Source organism: Leucoraja erinacea, unplaced genomic scaffold (assembly GCF_028641065.1).
Source record: "Leucoraja erinacea ecotype New England unplaced genomic scaffold, Leri_hhj_1 Leri_96S, whole genome shotgun sequence".
Classification (NCBI taxonomy): Eukaryota; Metazoa; Chordata; class Chondrichthyes; order Rajiformes; family Rajidae; genus Leucoraja; species Leucoraja erinaceus.
The window spans coordinates 239,851-258,514 of record NW_026576916.1 but is presented as its reverse complement, the minus strand read 5'-3'; the positions used below and the strand labels follow the sequence as shown (position 1 = coordinate 258,514).

Below are 18,664 nucleotides of genomic sequence, written 5' to 3'. Positions count from 1 at the left end.
ACCAGATTGCACAATTTCAAGCTGAAAAATGGAAAAGCTCCCTACCGGGGGAGAGGGGACACCCCCTTCCCACACCCTCACCCCCCTCGATCACTACTCTCCCTCGCAATTTCTCACTCTCAACTCTCACCCAATTTTGGCAGCCCTGTACAACGTGGAAACAGGCCCATCGGCCCAACTTGCCCACGCCGGCCAACATGCCCCATCCACACTTGTCCCACCTGCTTGCATTTGTCAATAGACAAGAGACTACAGACAATAGGTGCAGGAGTAGGCCATTCGGCCCTTCAAGCCAGAACCGCCATTCAATGTGATCATGGCAGATCATCCCCAATCAGTACCCCGTTCCTGCCTTCTTCCCATATCTCCTGACTCCACTATCTTTAAGAGCTCTATCTAGCTCTCTCTTGAAAATAGCCAAAGAACCGGCCTCCACCGCCCTCTGAGGCAGAGAATTCCACAGACTCACAACTCTCTGTGAGAAAAAGTGTTTCCTCGTCTCCGTTCTAAATGGCTTACTCCTTTGCAACATCCCTCTAAACTTGTGCCGTGTCTAATTGTTTCTTAAATGTTGTGATAGTGGGCGATATATAGATATAGTGGGTAGAGTCGCTGCCTCACAGCGCCAGAGACCCGGGTTCGATCCCGACCACGGGCGCTGTCTGTACGGAGTTTGTACGTTCTCCCCGTGACCTGCGTGGGTTTTTTCCGAGATCTTCGGTTTCCTCCCACACTCCAAAGACGTGCAGGTTTGTAGTTTATTTGGCTTGGTGGAAGTGTAAATTGTCAGCGTATCTCTCAAACTAAACTAAAAGTACCTGCCTCAACTACCTCCTCCGGTAGTTCATTCCATGCACCTACCACCCTTTATGTAAAAACGTTACCCCTCAGGTTCCTATTAAATCTTCCCCCCCCTCATCTTAAACCTATGTGCGCTGATTCTTACTCTCTGTTTAATCAAACTAATGGCATGTTGGCCTTCACAACAAGAGGAGTTGTGTACAGGAGCAAAGAGGCCCTTCTGCAGTTGTAGAGGCCACTAGTGAGAGCACACCTGGAGTATCGTGTGCAGTTTTTGTCCCCAAATTTGAGAAAGGACATTATTGCTATTGAGGGAGTGCAGCGTAGGTTTACAAGGTTAATTCCCGGGATGGCGGGACTGTCATACGCTGAGAGAATGGAGCAGCTGGGCTTGTACACTCTGGAGTTTAGAAGGATGAGAGGGAATCTTATTGAAATATATAAGATTGTTAAGGGTTTGGACACACTAGAGGCAGGAAACATGTTCCCGATGTTGGGGGAGTCCAGAACCAGGGGCCACACACAGTTTAAGAATAAGATGGCCATTTAGAAGGTTGGCCTTTTTAGAATGGAGATGAGGAAACACTGCCTTTTCATGCCCAGAGAGTGGTGACTGGGGTGTCTGTGGAATTCGGTTCTGTCTCAGAGTCGCGCATCAAGTGCACAGACTCATGAAAACTCTCTGGGTAAAGGCTTGGTTCTCTGGATACAAGAGAGAGCTAGATAGGGTCTCAAAGATAGTGGAGTCAGGGGATATGGGGAGAAGGCAGGAACGGGGTACTGATTGGGGATGATCAGCCATGATCACATTGTATGGCGGTGCTGGCTCGAAGGGCCAAATGGCCTACTCCTGCATTGTCTATTAAACTATTCCTCTCATGATTTTATACTCAGGATAGCAAGAAACTGGCCTGCACTGTGCTTTGCACCAAAAGATACAGCATGGAAACAGGCCCTTCAGCCCACCGAGCCCGTGCCGACCATCGATCACCCGTTCACACTAGTCCCATGTTATCCCACTTCCTCACCACTTCCTGCACTGTAGGTGCAGTTTAATTTACAGACGGCCAATTAACCTACAAACCTGTGGGTCTTTGGGATGTGGGAGGAAACCGGAGCGCCCGGAGGAAACCCACACGGTCACGTGGAGAACGTGCAAACTCCACACAGACGGCACCCGAGATCAGGATGGAACCCGGCATCTCTGGTGCCGTGAGACAACGGCTCTACCCGCTGTGCCACTGTGCTACCCGCCCACAATCTGCCAACACCTCAGTATGACACACAGAATCTGATTTGCATGTTGCCAAACCCATTTTATGTTTTTGTGTGGGAAGGAACTGCAGATGCTGGTTTAAACCGAACATAGACACAAAGAGCTGGAGTAACTCCACGGGACGGGCAGCATCTCTGGAGAAGAGGAATGGGAGACATTTCATAATAGATAATAATAGATAATAGACAACAGGTGCAGGAGTCGGCCATTCGGCCCTTCGAGCCAGCACTGCCATTCAATGTGATCATGGCTGATCATCCACAATCAGTACCCCGTTCCTGCCTTCTCCCCATATCCCCTGACTCCGCTATCTTTAAGAGCCCTATCTAGCTCTCACTTGAAAGCATCCAGAGAACTGGCCTCCACCGTCCTTTGAGGCAGAGAATTCCACAGACTCACAACTCTCCGTGAGAGAACGTGTTTCCTCGTCTCCGTTCCAAATGGCTTACCCCTTATTCGTAAACTGTGGCCATTGGAATGTGGGGGGGGGGGGTGGGGGGATTCTGCTCCTATCACTTATGAACCTGCATAAAGCCAGCCCCTTGGTTACATCATCAGGTTCACAAGTGATAGGAGCAGAATTAGGCCATTTGGCCCATCAAGTCTACCCCACCATTCAATCTGACCTCTTCAGACTCTGTCACTCTCCCTTGGGTCTGACGAAGGGTCTCGACCAGAAACTCCGCCCATTCCTCCTCTCCAGAGATGCTCAGATACTCCAGCTTTTTGTGTCTACCTTCGTTCAAATATCCCACGGCAACCAACCAAAAAAATAAACACCTTCAGGAAACAGTCACTCGGATGGAAAGTAGCAAACGACCAACTTCAAAGCTGCAAACAGGTCAGGTCAACTTTCCGCCAATCTTCCTGCAGTTCCAAATGCAAATTTAAACTGATTCAAATCGAAAATAAATGACTTTTCTTTCAAGGCAGTGCCATTGCGGTTACATTGAATCTCACCCTATCAACATAGACAAATAGGTGCAGGAGTAGGCCATTCGGCCCTTCGAGCCAGCGCAGCCATTCAATGTGATCATGGCTGATCATCCCCAATCAGTTCCTGCCTTCTCCCCATATCCCTTGATTCATTTAGCCCTAAGAACTAAATCTAACTCTCTCTTGAAAACATCCAGTGAATTGGCCTCCACTGCCTTCTCAGGTTCAAGAGAGTTTATTGTCATGTGTCCCTGATAGGACAATGAAATTCCTGCTTAGCTTCAGCACCACAGAACATAGTAGGCATTGACTACAGAACAGATCAGTGTGTCCATATAACATTATATAAATATATACACACATATTTATATAATGGCATCTGGGCACACTAATTCTGTGGCAGAGAATTCTACAGATTCACAACTCTCTGGGTGAAAAAGTCTTTCCTCATCTCAATAGACAATAGGTGCAGTTCTAAATGGTCCTCAGTTCCAAATGGCCTACCCCTTATTCTTAAACTGCGACCCCTGGTTCTGGACTCCCCCCCCCCACCCCCCCCCCCCCCCCCCCCAACATCGGGAACCATTTTTTTTTCCTGCATTCAATCCTTTAAGAATGTTATGTTTCTACAAGATATCCTCTCATCCTTCTAAATTCCAGTGAATACAAGCCCAGTCGACCCATTCTTTCATCGTTGCTTTTGAGGGAGTGCAGCGTAGGTTTGCAAGGTTAATTCCCGGGATGGCGGGACTGTCATATGCTGAGCGAATGGAGCAGCTGGGCTTGTACTTGTGGCTAAAGGGATCACGGGGTATGGAGAGAAGGCAGGTACAGGATACTGAGTTAGATGATCAGTCATGATCATATTGAATGGCGGTGCAGGCTCGAAGGGCCAAAGGGCCTACTCCTGCACCTATTTTCTATGTCTATGACTATGTACACTCTGGAGTTTAGAAGGATGAGAGGCGATCTCATTGAAACATATAAGATTGTTAAGGGCTTGGACACGCTAGAGGCAGGAAACATGTTCCCGATGTTGGGGGAGTCCAGAACCAGGGGCCACAGTCTAAGAATATGGGGCAAGCCATTTAGAACGGAGACGAGGAAACACTTTTTCTCACAGAGAGTGGTGAGTCTGTGGAATTCTCTGCCTCGGAGGGCGGTGGAGGCCGGTTCTCTGGATGCTTTCAAGAGAGAGCTAGATAGGGCTCTTAAAGATAGCGGAGTCAGGGGATATGGGGAGAAGGCAGGAACGGGGTACTGATTGTGGATGATCAGCCATGATCACATTGAATGGCGGTGCTGGCTCGATGGGCCGAATGGCCTGCTCCTGCACCTATTGTCTATTGTCTATCATATGCCAGTCCCACCATCCCGGGATTAACCTTGTGGGTCAAGTTCAGGACCTGACACCAGAGGTACAAAGACATTGCCGTTCTCGCAATAAACACGCTACTATATCAATCAAAAACCTGCCACATTAACAAGACCCCTCGGTAGCACGCCCTCTTAATTTCCGTCTAAACTCACCGACTTATTTCCAAATAACTCTTTCAAAAAACAAAACAAATGGCCACAAACATAACAAAAACATCACGGGCTTAAAAAAAAAGTAAATGTCATTTTAAAACCCAAGCAGATTTAAATCCCATTTTAAGAACAATTCTCCAAGGGGAACTGAAACACCTTTTACAACGTCCCTGTATAAACACGGAAGAGTCAACCTTGTTTCTTCATCAACAGATAGCGAGTTGAAACTCGTGCAAGGAGGTGTCCAAATGAACATTGCATAACGCGGTATAGACATTGGGGACATTGCTTACATTATATTTTCAAATGTCCTTGTAAGGGAATTAAAATGGGATTGTAATCGCAAAGTGAATATCACAACACGATCTACACACACACACACACTGCGACCTGTCGCTTGGATCCGTTTGTTGCCGGCTCCGTTTGTTTGGGGCAAGAGAGAGAGAGAGAGTGGGAAAGGGGGAGGGGGAGAAGGGGGGAGAGAGGGAGGAGGGGGAGGGGAGAGGAGGGGGAGGGGGAGAGGAGAGGAGGAGGAGAGTGGTGGAGGAGAGAGAGAGTGGTGGGGAGAGGAGGGATAGGAGAGGGGTGGAGGGAGAGGGTGAGGGAGGCGGAGGAGAGGAGGAGGAGAGGGGAGGAGAGGGGAGGAGAGGAGGGGGATGGGGGGGGGAGGGGGAGAGAGGAGAGAGGGAAGATAGAGTGGTGTGGAGGAGAGAGGGGAGAGGAGAGAGGAGGACAGGGGGTGAAAGCGGAAGAGAAGAAAGGAGAAGAGAGAAAGGGGAGAAGAACGGGGAAGGTGAGAGTGACGGGAGAGGAGGAGGGGAGTGACAGGAGGGGAGAGAGGAGGAGAGGAGAGTGGAGTGGAGGAGAGGAGAGGGGGAAGGAGGAGGAGAGTGGAGTGGAGGAGAGGGGGAAGAAGGAGGAGAGGAAAGGAGGGGAGGGGACGGGCCCGCCGCTACAGGTGCGCACCGCCTCACCTTAGTAAAGTACAACATCCATAACTCGTACAGTCGTTCCTTCGAGGCCATGCCTCTGCCGGCGATGTCCCTCTGCGTTGCTCCTGTAACCAGTCTCTGCCCGTCACACACACAGCTTTTTCTTACAACTCTTCATCATCCTCTGCTCTCTTTGCCCCTCTCTCTCTCTCTCTCTCTCTCTCCCTTCTTTGCAAAGAGAGGTTTGGAAGTAAACACAAATTAAACAGCAGTGGGTGGTGAAGGGAGCGTTGATCAGAGGGCTGGCAGCTTCATTGTGAGTGAGACTGCTGCTTGATGCTGGCTGGGCGCTGGCTGGCTGGCTGTCACACACACGCACACTCTCACGTCTCCGCCATCTCGGTTCCGTCTTGCTTTGACCTGTTGCTTCAGCTGGTTTGTTTCTAGTCTGGGTGAAGCTGGAGAGAGAGAGTTTGCTGCTCTCTGGCCGCGGGCACGCGGATTGCAAGCGGGGGCGCGCCTGGTGCTGGAGGGGGTTGAGTGAGGGAGAGGGAGAGGGAGAGGAGGTGCCGACTGTGTCCCGCAGCCAGGCGCTGCTTCCCGGCCGGGGGACGCGACCACAGGTCCCGACCCACAGCCCGCGGTCCCACACACACGCACACACACACACACAGCGACGTCAAGGACTGCGGCCAGGTGTGGGGGAGAGAGAGGGAGGGAGGGAGGCGGGCAGGTGTGTGTGTGTGTGTGGGGCTCAGGGGAGGGAGGAGGATAGGTGGAGCTAGGTGTGTGTTAGACACACACAGAGGGAGAGGGAAATAAAGAAAGGAAGGAAGTGCTGAACCAGGTGTGTGTGTGTGTGTGGGGGAGAGAGAGGGGGGGAGAGAGAGAGAAAGAGAAAGGGAGAGAGAGACCGATACAAAGAGAGATACAGCGAGACAGACAGAGAGAGAGAAGAGAGAGAGAAATAGAGAGAGAGAGAGGGAGTGAGAGGGAGATAGAAAAGAAAGAAAGAGAGAGAGAGAGAGAGAGAGAGAGAGAGAGAGAGAGAGAGAGAGAGAGAGGGAGAGAGAGAGAAGAGAGAGAGAGAGAGAGAGAGAGAGAGAGAGAAAGAGAGAGAGAGAGAAAGAGAGAGAGAGAGAGAGAGAGAGAAAAAGAGAGAGAAAGAGAGAGAGAGAGAGAGAGAGAGAGAGAGAGAGAGAGAGAAAGAGAGAGAGAGAGAGAGAGAAAAAAAGAAAAAAAGAAAGAGAAAGAGAGAGAGAGAAGAAGAGAAGAGGAGAGAGAGAGAGAGAGAGAGAGAGAGAGAGAGAGAGAGAGAGAGAGAGAGAGAGAGAGAGAGAGAGAGAAGAGAAGGAGAGGAGAGAAAAAAGAAAAGAAAAAGAGAGAGAGAAGGAGAGCGAGAAAAAATAGAGAGAAAGCAAGAGAGAGAGAGAGAGAGAGAGAGAGAAGAAAGAAAAAAAGAAAGAGAGGAGCTAGGTGTATGGGCTAGGGCAGGGGTGGGGAACGTTTTCATGTTGGAATGCCACATTAAGTTAGCTGTAATCTAATAAGGCTGCATCCAAGAAACTTCAATTAGATATACTTCAAAATGTACATTATCTTGTAAAAATCTAACTACAATGTACTCACTTCAAGAAAATTATCATTTTTTATTAATTCTAAAGTTAACTAACCTTATAAATGACTTTGTTGTGACTGCTTTCTCGTGTCTAGAGTCACATTAGAAGTAAATCATCAGTTTAACAGGTGTTAAAATAGCCCTCATGATTTACTTTTTTTTCTCTCAAATGTAAATACTGGTTCTGTTCTGTTGTTCTGTAGTTTTTGCACAAATCCGCAGGCATTGCCACTTTCATTTCACTGTACATCTTGTATGTGTATGTGTGATGTTTGGTGGACTGTGTGTGGGGAGGTTGCTCCTCCCGTGCAGCAGGTGGCGCTGGACAGGACAAAGGGAGATGTTTTGTATATAGTTTATCCTGACTGTGTGTATGAGGTTGCAGACATTTTGGAGTTGTCTTGCTGCCAGCATTGGGTAAAGCATTAAAGACTTCTGTTGTAAATTAAAGACTCTCACGTTTTGTGCAGACCGAGAAAACGAACACCAAAGTATGTGACAAATAAACTTGACTTGACTTACTGATGTTTTAATTGTGGCCAGGCACTGAAATCACTATCAAAACATGCGGGGACACACGCACATGTGCGCACACGCGAGGCTTTGGCCGTGGGCCCCGTGGACGGTAACATCGGGAGCTGACCTAGTTGGTGACCGACTCCGAACTCCAGCAACAGCAGCTTCGTCCGCCCCGAATCGTGGGGCTTCAATCGGCCCGTTCACGGGGCCTTTCATCGCCCGGCGGGGGCTTCAACATCGGGAGCTTCGATCGCCTCGATGCAGCAGTTTGATTTTAAGCCGCGCCGGACGCTGAAAGGCCCCGCGAACGGGTCGATTCAACCCTTAGAAAGCGTCTGATAAAGTCCAGATTACAAAACATGGGAGGTGGGGGATCGCCCCCCACCTCTCAAAGCATGAGGGGGGGAGGATGTCCCCCCTGTCCCCCCCAGGATTTCCACCCCCTGATTGTGGCCCAGTCGGGGAGGATTATTTTGTTAAATCTTATTTTACTCTTTGGTATTTTAAATACGTTCATTTTGAGATTAAAATAAAAAATAATAATGGATGAACAAAAACATATTAATAAAAATAAAAGGATTTGATCTACAAAATTTGGATTCATTCAACAGGCCGCACTTAATGGCCCAGAAGGCCGCATATTATCTCAATAGTGGACGATTAGGAAAGGGGAAGATGCAACGAGACCTGGGTGTCATGGTACACCAGTCATTAAAAGTAGGCATGCAGGTGCAGCAGGCAGTGAAGAAGGCGAATGGTATGTTAGCATTCATAGCAAAAGGATATGAGTATAGGAGCAGGGAGGTTTTACTGCAGTTGTACAGGGTCTTGGTGGGACCGCACCTGGAGTATTGCGTACAGTTTTGGTCCCCTAATCTGAGGAAAGACATTCTTGCCATAGAGGGAGTACAGAGAAGTTTCGCCAGACTGATTCCTGGGATGTCAGGACTTTCGTATGAAGAAAGACTGGATAGACTCGGTTTGTACTCGCTAGAATTTAGAAGATTGAGAGGGGATCTTATAGAAACTTACAAAATTCTTAAGGGGTTGAACAGGCTAGATGCAGGAAGATTGTTCCTGATGTTGGGGGAAGTCCAGAACAAGGGGTCACAGTTTAAGGATAAGGGGGAAATCTTTTAGGACCAAGATGAGGAAAACATTTTTCACACACAGAGTGTTGAATCTGTAGAATTCTCTGCCACAGAAGGTAGTTGAGGCCACAGTTTATTGGCTATATTTAAGAGGGAGTTAGATGTGGCCCTTGTGGCTAAAGGGATCAGGGTGTATGGAGAGAAGGCAGGTACGGGATACTGAGTTGGATGATCAGCCATGATCATATTGAATGGGGTAACCATTTTACACAGAGGGTGGCGGGATATGGAACGAACTGCCAGAGGAGGTCGTTGAAACGGGTACTGTAACATTTAAAAGACATTTGGACAGGTGCTTGAATTGGAAAGGTGTGGAGGGATATGGGCCTAACTTGGGACGTTGGGACTAGTGTAGATGGGCATGTTGGTTGGCATAGGTCTGTTGGAAGGGCCTGTTTTTATGCTGTATGACTCTATGACAGTCACGGTGGCTCAGCGGTAGAGTTGCTGCTTCATAGGAAAATGCAGCGCCAGAGACTACGGGCGCTGTTTGTACGGAGTTTGTACGTTCTCCCCGTGACCTGCGTGGGTTTTCTCTGGGAACTTCGGTTTCCTCCCACACTCCAAAGACGTGCAGGTTTGTAGGTTAATTGGCTTGGTGTAAATGTAAAATGGCCCTCGTGTGTGTAGGGTAGTGTTAATATGCGGGGATTGCTGTATCTCACAACTAAACTAAAAAGTAAACCTTTGGATAACAAACCAAACATTATCAACTAAATTTAATCTCTCTAGAGGATGTAGACAAGGATGTTCACTATCCCCACTATTATTTGCTCTTGCAATCAAACCCTTAGCAGAAAGCTTTAGAACCCATACAGGAATATACGAATACAATACTAGAGACACAAGGAATAACATTTACTTACATACAATACAATTTATTTGCCATTTGGACCCCGTTGAGGTCCAAACGAAATGTCGTTTCTGCAGCCATGCATTACAAAACAAAAAAGACCCGAGACACAACACAATTTACACATACATCCATCACATCGCTGTGATGGAAGGCAAAAAAACGTATCTCTCCCCTGCACTCCCCCCCCCCCCCCCCCCCCCCCCCCCCCCCCCCCCCCCCCCCCGATGTCAGAGTCAAAGTCAAAGCCCCCGGCTGGCGATGGTGATTGTCCCGCGGCCATTTAAAGCCACGCCGGGTGATGCAAGGTCGCGCACCGGGTCTTGGTGTTAGAGCCCCCGGCGGGCACTCCCAAAGTCCCACGGCCATTCCAAGCCGCGCGGGGCGGTGATGTAAGGCCCCACTCCAGGAGCTCTTCGACCCCGCAACTCGGGCGGGAGAAGTCGCCGTTGCAGGAGCCCTGAAAAGCGGTCTCCCTCCAGGGACCCGCGGGCTCCCGGTGCCGCCGTCCGCCAGACCCGCAGTTGCAGCCTCCGAATCTCCGGAGGTCGGGCCGCAGCAGCAGCAGCAGCAGCGCTCCACCACCGCTCCACCCGCTCTGGACTCGGCCAGCTCCGCGACGGTGAGTAGGACCACAGCTCCGCAACTGGAGCCCCCGGTCATTCCTGTTGGAGGCCGCTCCACGTTACAGCCCCAACGACAACGGAGACCCGACAAAGAAAAGGTCGGGTCTCCCGTGCAGGGGAAAGATTTTAAAGTTACCCCCCCCCCCCCACACACACATACCCCAACAAAAAATAAAAATAAAAACTACATAGAAACGAGACAAAAACAATAAAAATACAGATGGACTGCAGAGGCCGCTGCTGACGAAAGTCGCGCCGCCCACCTATATGCAGATGATGTACTAATATATATTACAAAGTTAGAAACTAGTATTCCAAATCTATTAAATTTAATAACTCAATTTGGTCAGTTTTCATGATATAGAATTAATTGGAATAAAAGTAGAAATCATGCCAATAACAAAACTCAATTTACATACATTACAACAATCCCCTTGTAAAATAGTTAAAGATAAATTTAAATACTTAGGAATCTATGTAAATAAGACATATACCTCTTTATTTAAACTAAATTTTCCACCCTTACTGAATAAACTACACAAGAATATTCAATACTGGAAAACACTTCCCATTTGAATGCTTGGTCGAATTAATGCTATAAAAATGATCTTCTTACCACAACTACTGTACCTATTTCAATTAATCCCGATATATATCCCAAAAACTTTTTTCAAAAAAGTCGACTCCATTGTTACAAGTTTTATCTGGGATTATAAGAATCATAGAACAAGTAAAAAACATCTATGTAAGTCAAAGATAAATGGAGGTTTGGCTTTGCCAAATTTCTTGTTTTATTTTTGGGCCGTCCATGTTAAAAACATGAATTTCTGGCTGGAAGAAATGGATCAACAACCAGATTGGTTAAGGATGGGAAAGGAAGACTGTTTACCTTTTGAAATTGGACCGATCATACTTGCCCCCACAGAACTGCACAAAAAAACCTATAGGGAAAACCCCATAATACATAGTGGAATACGAATTTGGAAACAATTAAAAAAAGTTTTAAAATTGAATAATTTACCACTATGCCTTCCCATTGTAAATAATCCTTTATTCAAACCGTCCTTTTTGGATAAGGGTTTCACACAATGGAAAAATTATGGAATTAAAAAGATTGGACATCTTTATGGGAAAGGCACTTTTCTTCATTTCAGGAGTTACAACAGAATGATGGACTGCATTCAAATAATTTCTTCAGATATCTACAAATTAGAGATTATGTTAAATCTAACACACAAGTCTACAGGACTAGGGAACCAGAAATCCTTGATGAATGTTTGAACAAGCATCCTAACACTGAAAAATTAATAGCTTATATTTATAACACCCTCCTAAACAACGAGGTACCACTGACGGAACCATATAGATACACATGGGAAAATGAATTAGGTCATCCTATAACGAAAGATTTGTGGGACGAAAGTTTACAACATATACATCAATGTTCGTTAAATGCCAGACATGCTTTAATACAATTTAAAGTCTTACATAGATTACACTACTCTAAAATAAAACAAAATAGAATCTTCTCACAAATCTCTCCTATTTGTGATAAATGTCTACATCTAGATGCTAATTTAACACATACGTTTGCAAATTGTATAAAAATTAAACAAAACATTTCTGGGCTGATATTTTTGAAATAATTTCAGAAGTTATTAATACAAAACTGGATCCAAACTCAAAATTAATAATACTTGGAATATCAGAGCAAAGTTTAACACTCACAACAAGCCAAAGAAATTTCCTCGACTACAGTATAATAACCGGGAAAAAATTAATATTAAAATTTTGGAAAGTCCCTACGACCCCCACAATTAAAATGTGGATTGTGGAAATGTCGGAGACCCTACATCTAGAAAGAATTAGACTTGTCTTAATGGACAAACAAGAACTTTTTGATAAAATATGGGCTCCATTCATTAATTATCTGACGGGATAGATTGGCCCAGCACGAAAACCCAACTGAAACTTGAACTCAGGATTAGATGAAAAGTCATACTTTATAATCTACGAACCTATCTCCAATGACGTATTATAAGTAATCCATTCCACCTTATTTGTTTATTTTTGATATTTGTAACTCTTTAGTCTCTCTTTCTCTCTTTTTCTATATAAAAAAAACACTAGAAGCAAAAGTGATCGACAATTGAAAATGTTAATAATGTGTGACTAATGTATAAAAAGTTTTTTTACTATAATATGTAACTATACTTTATAATATGCCTACTTCTAATAAAAATATTATTTTTAAAAATAAATTAAAAAAAATGTAAAATTGTCCAAGTTGGCGATATGCAGAGTACTGCCCTGCCGACTACGACATTCAGAAGGTATGACTCCATCCCCTCATGCTTTTAAGCACAGGAGTTAAATTTTTGATATTATCTTAAAGGTTTTAGGCTTGGAAACTATGACTGATTCAGGGTGAATCCCCTATGTGGGCAGTGTGCTACATTTTTTGTTGGCTGTGGCAGTGTGCAAAATGATGCTTCCGATTTCCAGTCTAAAATTGCCAAATTCTGCTTTTGCTTGACTGCACCTTTCTCTGGATTTTTCTCAACAGACGGCAGGCGACATAATTTCATTCAGACCGAAAAGTCTGAATGACAATAAAGATTCAAGATTCAAGATTCAAGATAGATTTAATTGTCACATGTGCCAGATGGCACAGTGAAATGAATTCCCATACAGCCATACAATAAAAATAAACAGGACTCAACACACTATAGAATTTAACACAAAACATCCCCACACAGCAGAATCAAAGTTTCCCACTGTGTGGGAAGGCACCAAAGTCAGTCTCTTCCTCCACTATTCCCCGTGGTCAGGGCCTCCCCGTGCCCTCCGCAGTTGCAGCTACGGGCGGCCCGATGTCCAGGACCGCTCGCCGGAGTGATACAAGTCCGACGTCGGGGCTGCGGGATGTCCTCAGCGGCGTGGACACCAGAGTCGGCCCCCTCCTACCGGAGTCGGCGGCTTCCAAAGTCCGCAGGCCGCGCCGGGTGGATACTGCTGCTGTAGGCCCTCTGCAAGGCGCCCCAGGACTCCACGATGGCGGTCAGCGCCGCCCGCGTTGGAAGCTCTCCGCACCAGAGCTCCACGATGTTGGAGCAGTGACCCAACGCTCTGGAGCGCCAAACGGCGACCCAGGTAGGCATCGCCCGCTCCGCGGTGACTCCAGCACTGCGCCGCCGCTGTAGTAGCCCTGGTCCGGTTCCCGGTTCCCCGGCAGGAAAGGCCGCTCCGATCCAGCTGGTAGGCCGCGAGGTGGGGGGCGAGGACGCGACTCGGAGAAATAGTCGCGTCCCCGCCAGGAAGAGACTGGGAAACGGTTTCCCCCTTACCCTGCCCCCCTCCCCCACATAGAAAAGTTAAAGTTTCCCCCTAAAACAGACTTTAGACTAACTGAAAATAAAAAAAAGATAGAAATGACAGACAGGCTGTAGGTAGAGGCTGCTGCCAGTGCAGAGCCCCCAGGATCTATCTATCTATCTAACAGCACAACTGTACCTGTTGGATAAGAAAACGTGCGTTGAGGTTGTCCGAGTGCAGTCAGTCCAGCCAAAATCCGCACAATCTAAGAATAAAAGGGAGGCCATTTAGAAACTGAGATGAGAAAAAAACTTTTTCACCCAGAGAGTTGCGAATTTGTGGAGTTAAGTGCAGGAGTAGGCTATTCGGCCTTTCGAGCCAGCACCGCCATTCAATGTGATCATGGCTGATCATCCCCAATCAGTACCCCGTTCCTGCCTTCTCTGCCACAGAAGGCAGTGGAGGCCAATTCTCTGCCACAGAGGGCAATAGACAATAGACAATAAACATTAGGTGCAGAGAGGAGGCCATTCAGCCCTTCGAGCCAGCACCGCCATTCAATGTGATCATGGCTGATCATCCCCAATCAGTACCCCGTTCCTGCCTTCTCCCCATATCCCCTGACTACGCTATCTTTAAGAGCCCTATCTAGCTTTCTCTTGAAAGTATCCAGAGAACCGGCCTCCACCGCCCTGTGAGGCAGAGAATTCCACAGACTCACCACTCTCTGTGAGATAAAGTGTTTCCTCGTCTCCATTCTAAATGGCTTACTCGTTATTCTTAAACTGTGGCCCCTGGTTCTGGACAGGGCAGTGGAGGCCAATTCACTGGATGAGTTTTAAAAGAGAGTTAGATAGAGCACTAGGGGCTAGCGGAGACAGGGGATATGGGGAGAAGGCAGCAATGGGGTACTGATTGGGGATGATCAGCCATGATCGCAATGAATGGCGGTGCTGGCTCGAAGGGCCGAAGGGCCTCCTCCTGCACCTATTTTCTATTTTTCGAAGCACGGTGGAGGAACCTCAAGAAATATGGGTGGCACAGTGGAGCAGCGGTAGAGTTGCTGCCTCACAGGTTCTTTAGTTTGGTATAATGTTTTTCTTCAATTGTCACTGGTGTAGGATGGTGTTAATGTGCAGTGGGCTGAAGGGCCTGTTTCCACACTTTATCTAAACTAAACTAAACTAAACTAAACTAAAAGCATTTGACCCTGTCATTCTTCCCCTTTTGGCCCTTGCGTTTTTTAAGTCATGGAGTGATACAGCGTGGAAACAGGCCCTTCGGCCCAACTTGCCCACGCCGGCCAACAATGTCCCAGCTACACTAGTCCCACCTGCCTGCGTTTGGTCCATATCCCTCCAAACCTGTCCTATCCATGTGCCTGTCTAACTGTTTCTTAAACGTTGCGATAGTCCCTGTCTCAGCTCCCTCCTCTGTGTTTGAAAAGTTACCCCTCAGGTACATATTAAATGCCCCTCCCCCCCCCCCCCCCCCCCCCCCAGCCTGCATCGTAAACCTATGTCCTCTGGTCCTCGATTCCCCTACTCTGGGCAAGAGACTCTGTGCATCTACCCGATCTATTCCTCTCATGATTTTGTACACCTCCATAAGATAACCCCTCATCCTCCTGCGCTCTAGAAAAGTCCCAGCTTTGTTGTCCTCACCTGCTCAACCTCCCTCTAGAGCTCAGCCTCTCGAGACCCAGCACTAGGGACGGCAATGGAGGCATAGCGAGAGAGCTACTGCCTCCTATGCCATTCTCCCCAGAACCCCCCACACCTGCACTAATCAAGAATCTATCTCTGCCTTAAAAATATCCATTGATGGCCTCCGCAGCCCTCTGTGGCAATGGGTTCCACAGATTCACCACCCTCTGGGGGCATGGTGGGGCAGCGATAGAGCTGCTGCCTCACAGCGCCAGAGAGCCGGGTTCGATCCCGACTACAGGTGCTGTCTGTACGGAGTTTGCACGTTCTCCCCGTGACCTGCGTGGGTTTCCTCCGAGATCTACGGTTTCCTCCCACACTCCAAAGACGTGCAGTGTTTTCTAAGTCATTCGTAACTGTCACTGTATTCATGTTTTGGGCGGAGCACCAAAGCAAATTCCTTGTATGTGAATATTTGGCCACTTACTTTCTTACTTTGTAGGTTAATTGGCTCAGTATAAAATGTAAACATTGTCCCTCGTGTGTGTCGGGTAGTATTAATGGACAATAGACAATAGGTGCAGGAGTAGGCCATTCGGCCCTTCGAGCCAGCACCGCCATTCAATGTGATCATGGCTGATCATCCCCATTCAGTACCCCGTTCCTGCTTTCTCCCCATATCCCCTGGCCGCTATCTTTAAGAGCCCTATCTAGCTCTCTCTTGAAAGCATCCAGAGAACCGGCCTCCACCGCCCTCTGAGGCAGAGAATTCCACAGACTCACCCCTCTCTGTGTGAAAAAGTGTTTCCTCATCTCCGTTCTAAATGGCTTACCCCTTATTCTTAAACTGCGGCCCCAGGTTCTGGACTCCCCCAACATCGGGAACATGTTTCCTGCCTCTAGCATGTCCAAACCCTTAACAATCTTATATGTTTCAATGAGATCTCCTCTCACCCTTCTAAACTCCAGAGTGTACAAGCCCAGCCGCTCCATTCCCTCAACATATGACAGTCCCGCCATCCCGGGAATTAACCTCGTGAACCTACGCTGCACTCCCTCAATAGCAAGAATGTCCTCAGTGTGCGGGGATCGCTGGTCGGCGCGGACTCGATGGGCCGAAGGGCCTGTTTCAGCGCTGTATCTCTAAACTAAAACTAAATTAAATACTCTGATGAAAGAAATTCACCACCCTGTGACTAAGGCAAAGTGCGACCACACCTCATAGTGATCGAGTCCCACACAACAATCAGTTGGGTAATTCCAATGTTTAGTACATTCAAGTCTGAAGAAGGGTTTTGGCTCAAAACGTTGCCTATTTCCTTCGCTCCATAGATGCTGCCTCACCCGCTGAGTTTCTCCGGCATTTTTCTCCACCTAAGTGCACAAACGCTACCTTTGGCTGAACAGGTACAAGCGGAACATGGGCGGTGCGCACACTGGGATTGCAGAATGTACACTGAAGCCCAGGAAACTCTTTGGATTGTGGGCGTGCTTGCTTTCCAATGACACTGCAGTTTGCTCTCATTTACACCCGTGCATTTGCAGAGCGGGCCTGTGGCATGTGAAACATTACTCATTTTCCATCCTTGGTGTTTACGCATCAAAGTATCTGAAGAAGCACATTAATTCCAAAACCCACCCCAGCTCTGCAGCCACAAGACCAACATTCGGTGAAAGGTCATCGAAACTCAACATTAACTCTTTTTCGAAGATAGACACAACTTGAGCGCCCAGGAGCGGTAAAGTCTACCAAAAAGTAGTAAACACTGCCCAGTCCATCATCGGCTCTGACCTCCCTTTCATCGAGGGGATCTATCGCAGTTGCTGCCTCAAAAAGGCCGGCAGCATCATCAAGGACCCACATCACCCTGGCCACACACTCATCTCCCCGCTACCTTCAGGTAGAAGGTACAGGAGCCTGAAGACTGCAACGACCAGGTTCAGGAATAGCTACTTCCCCACAGCCATCAGGCTATTAAACTTGGCTCGGACAAAACTCTGAACATTAATAGCCCATTATCTGTAATTTGCAGTTTATCAGTTCATGTGTGTATATATTTATATAATGGTATATGGACACACTGATCTGTTTTGTAGTCAATGCCTACTATGTACTGTTGTGCTGAAGCAAAGCAAGAATTTCATTGTCCTATCAGGGACACGACAATAAACTCACTTGAACTTGAACTCAAATGCTGGAGTAACTCAGCGGGACAGGCAGCATCTCTGGAGAGAAAGTATGGGTGATGTTTCGGGTCGAGACCCTTCTTCAGACGGGTTAATTCCTACACTTTAACTCTTTTTCTGCCTCCACCGATGTTATCAATAGACAATAGGTGCAGGACGTTTGTACGTTCTCCCCGTGACCTGCGTTGGTTTTCTCTGAGATCGTCGGTTTCAGCCCACACTCCAAAGACGTACAGGTTTGTAGGTTAATTGGTTTGGTGTAAATGTAAATTGTCAATAGACAATAGACAATAGGTGCAGGAGTAGGCCGTTCGGCCCTTCGAGCCGCCACCGCCATTCAATGTGATCATGGCTGATCATCCCCAATCAGTACCCCGTTCCTGCCTTCTCCCCATATCCCCTGACTCCACTATCTTTAAAAGCCCTATCTAGCTCTCTCTTGAAAGTATCCAGAGAACCGGCCTCCACCGCCCTCTTAGGCAGAGAATTCCACAGACTCACAAAACACTCTGTGTGGAAAAAGTGTACCCTCGTCTCCGTTCTAAATGGCTTTCCTACCCCTTATAAGGACAGGCAGCATCTCTGGAGAGAAGGAATGGATGACGTTTCGGGTCGAGACCCTACTTCAGACTTCAGACTCTTTTTCTGTCACTACTGATGTTATCTGATTTTGTTGAATATTTTGAACTTTTTCTGCCTGATTCTGCTGATGTGGAGATGGCTGGGAGATTAAAGTTGATATATACTGTATCACCTACAATCTGTCCTGATTAGTTCAGTTTTGCTTAATGCAGGGGTGGGAGATTGCAACCTTCACGTGGTCCGCCCTGTTTCAACGAATGCAATCAACCCGGCGTGCACTATCAAATAAGGTAAAATAGAACAAGTTGTACCACAACTTTAGGCTGTGCACGCCATACGCAAGAAGAAGAAGAAGAGGCTTAATGCAGAGATGTGCGGGGATCGCTGGTCGGTGTGGACTCGGTGTGGACCCGCCGAGTCCACACTGACCAGCGGTCCCCGCACACTAACACTATCCTATACGCACTATGGACATCAGAGGGCGGTGGAGGCCGGTTCTCTGGATACTTTCAAGAGAGAGCTAGATAGGGCTCTTAAAGATAGTGGAGTCAGGGGATATGGGGAGAAGGCAGGAACGGGGTACTGATTGGGGATGATCAGCCATGATCACATTGAATGGCGGTGCTGGCTCAAAGGGCCGAATGGCCTACTCCTGCACCTATTGTCTATTGACAATTTACATTTACACCAAG

General features: G+C 47.4%; 1 protein-coding gene across 1 annotated transcript in view; it reads right to left on the bottom strand.

Moving 5' to 3' along the window:
* Positions 1 to 6,108, bottom strand: part of LOC129695167 (neurobeachin-like protein 2) — a 116,292-nt gene extending 110,184 nt beyond the window's left edge. Inside the window, exon 1 of the mRNA XM_055631942.1 lies at positions 5,518 to 6,108. Coding sequence (XP_055487917.1) covers positions 5,518 to 5,568 — 51 coding nt within the window. The 5' untranslated portion in view covers positions 5,569 to 6,108. The remainder of the gene's footprint in view (positions 1 to 5,517) is intronic.
* Positions 6,109 to 18,664: the final 12,556 nt, after the last annotated feature.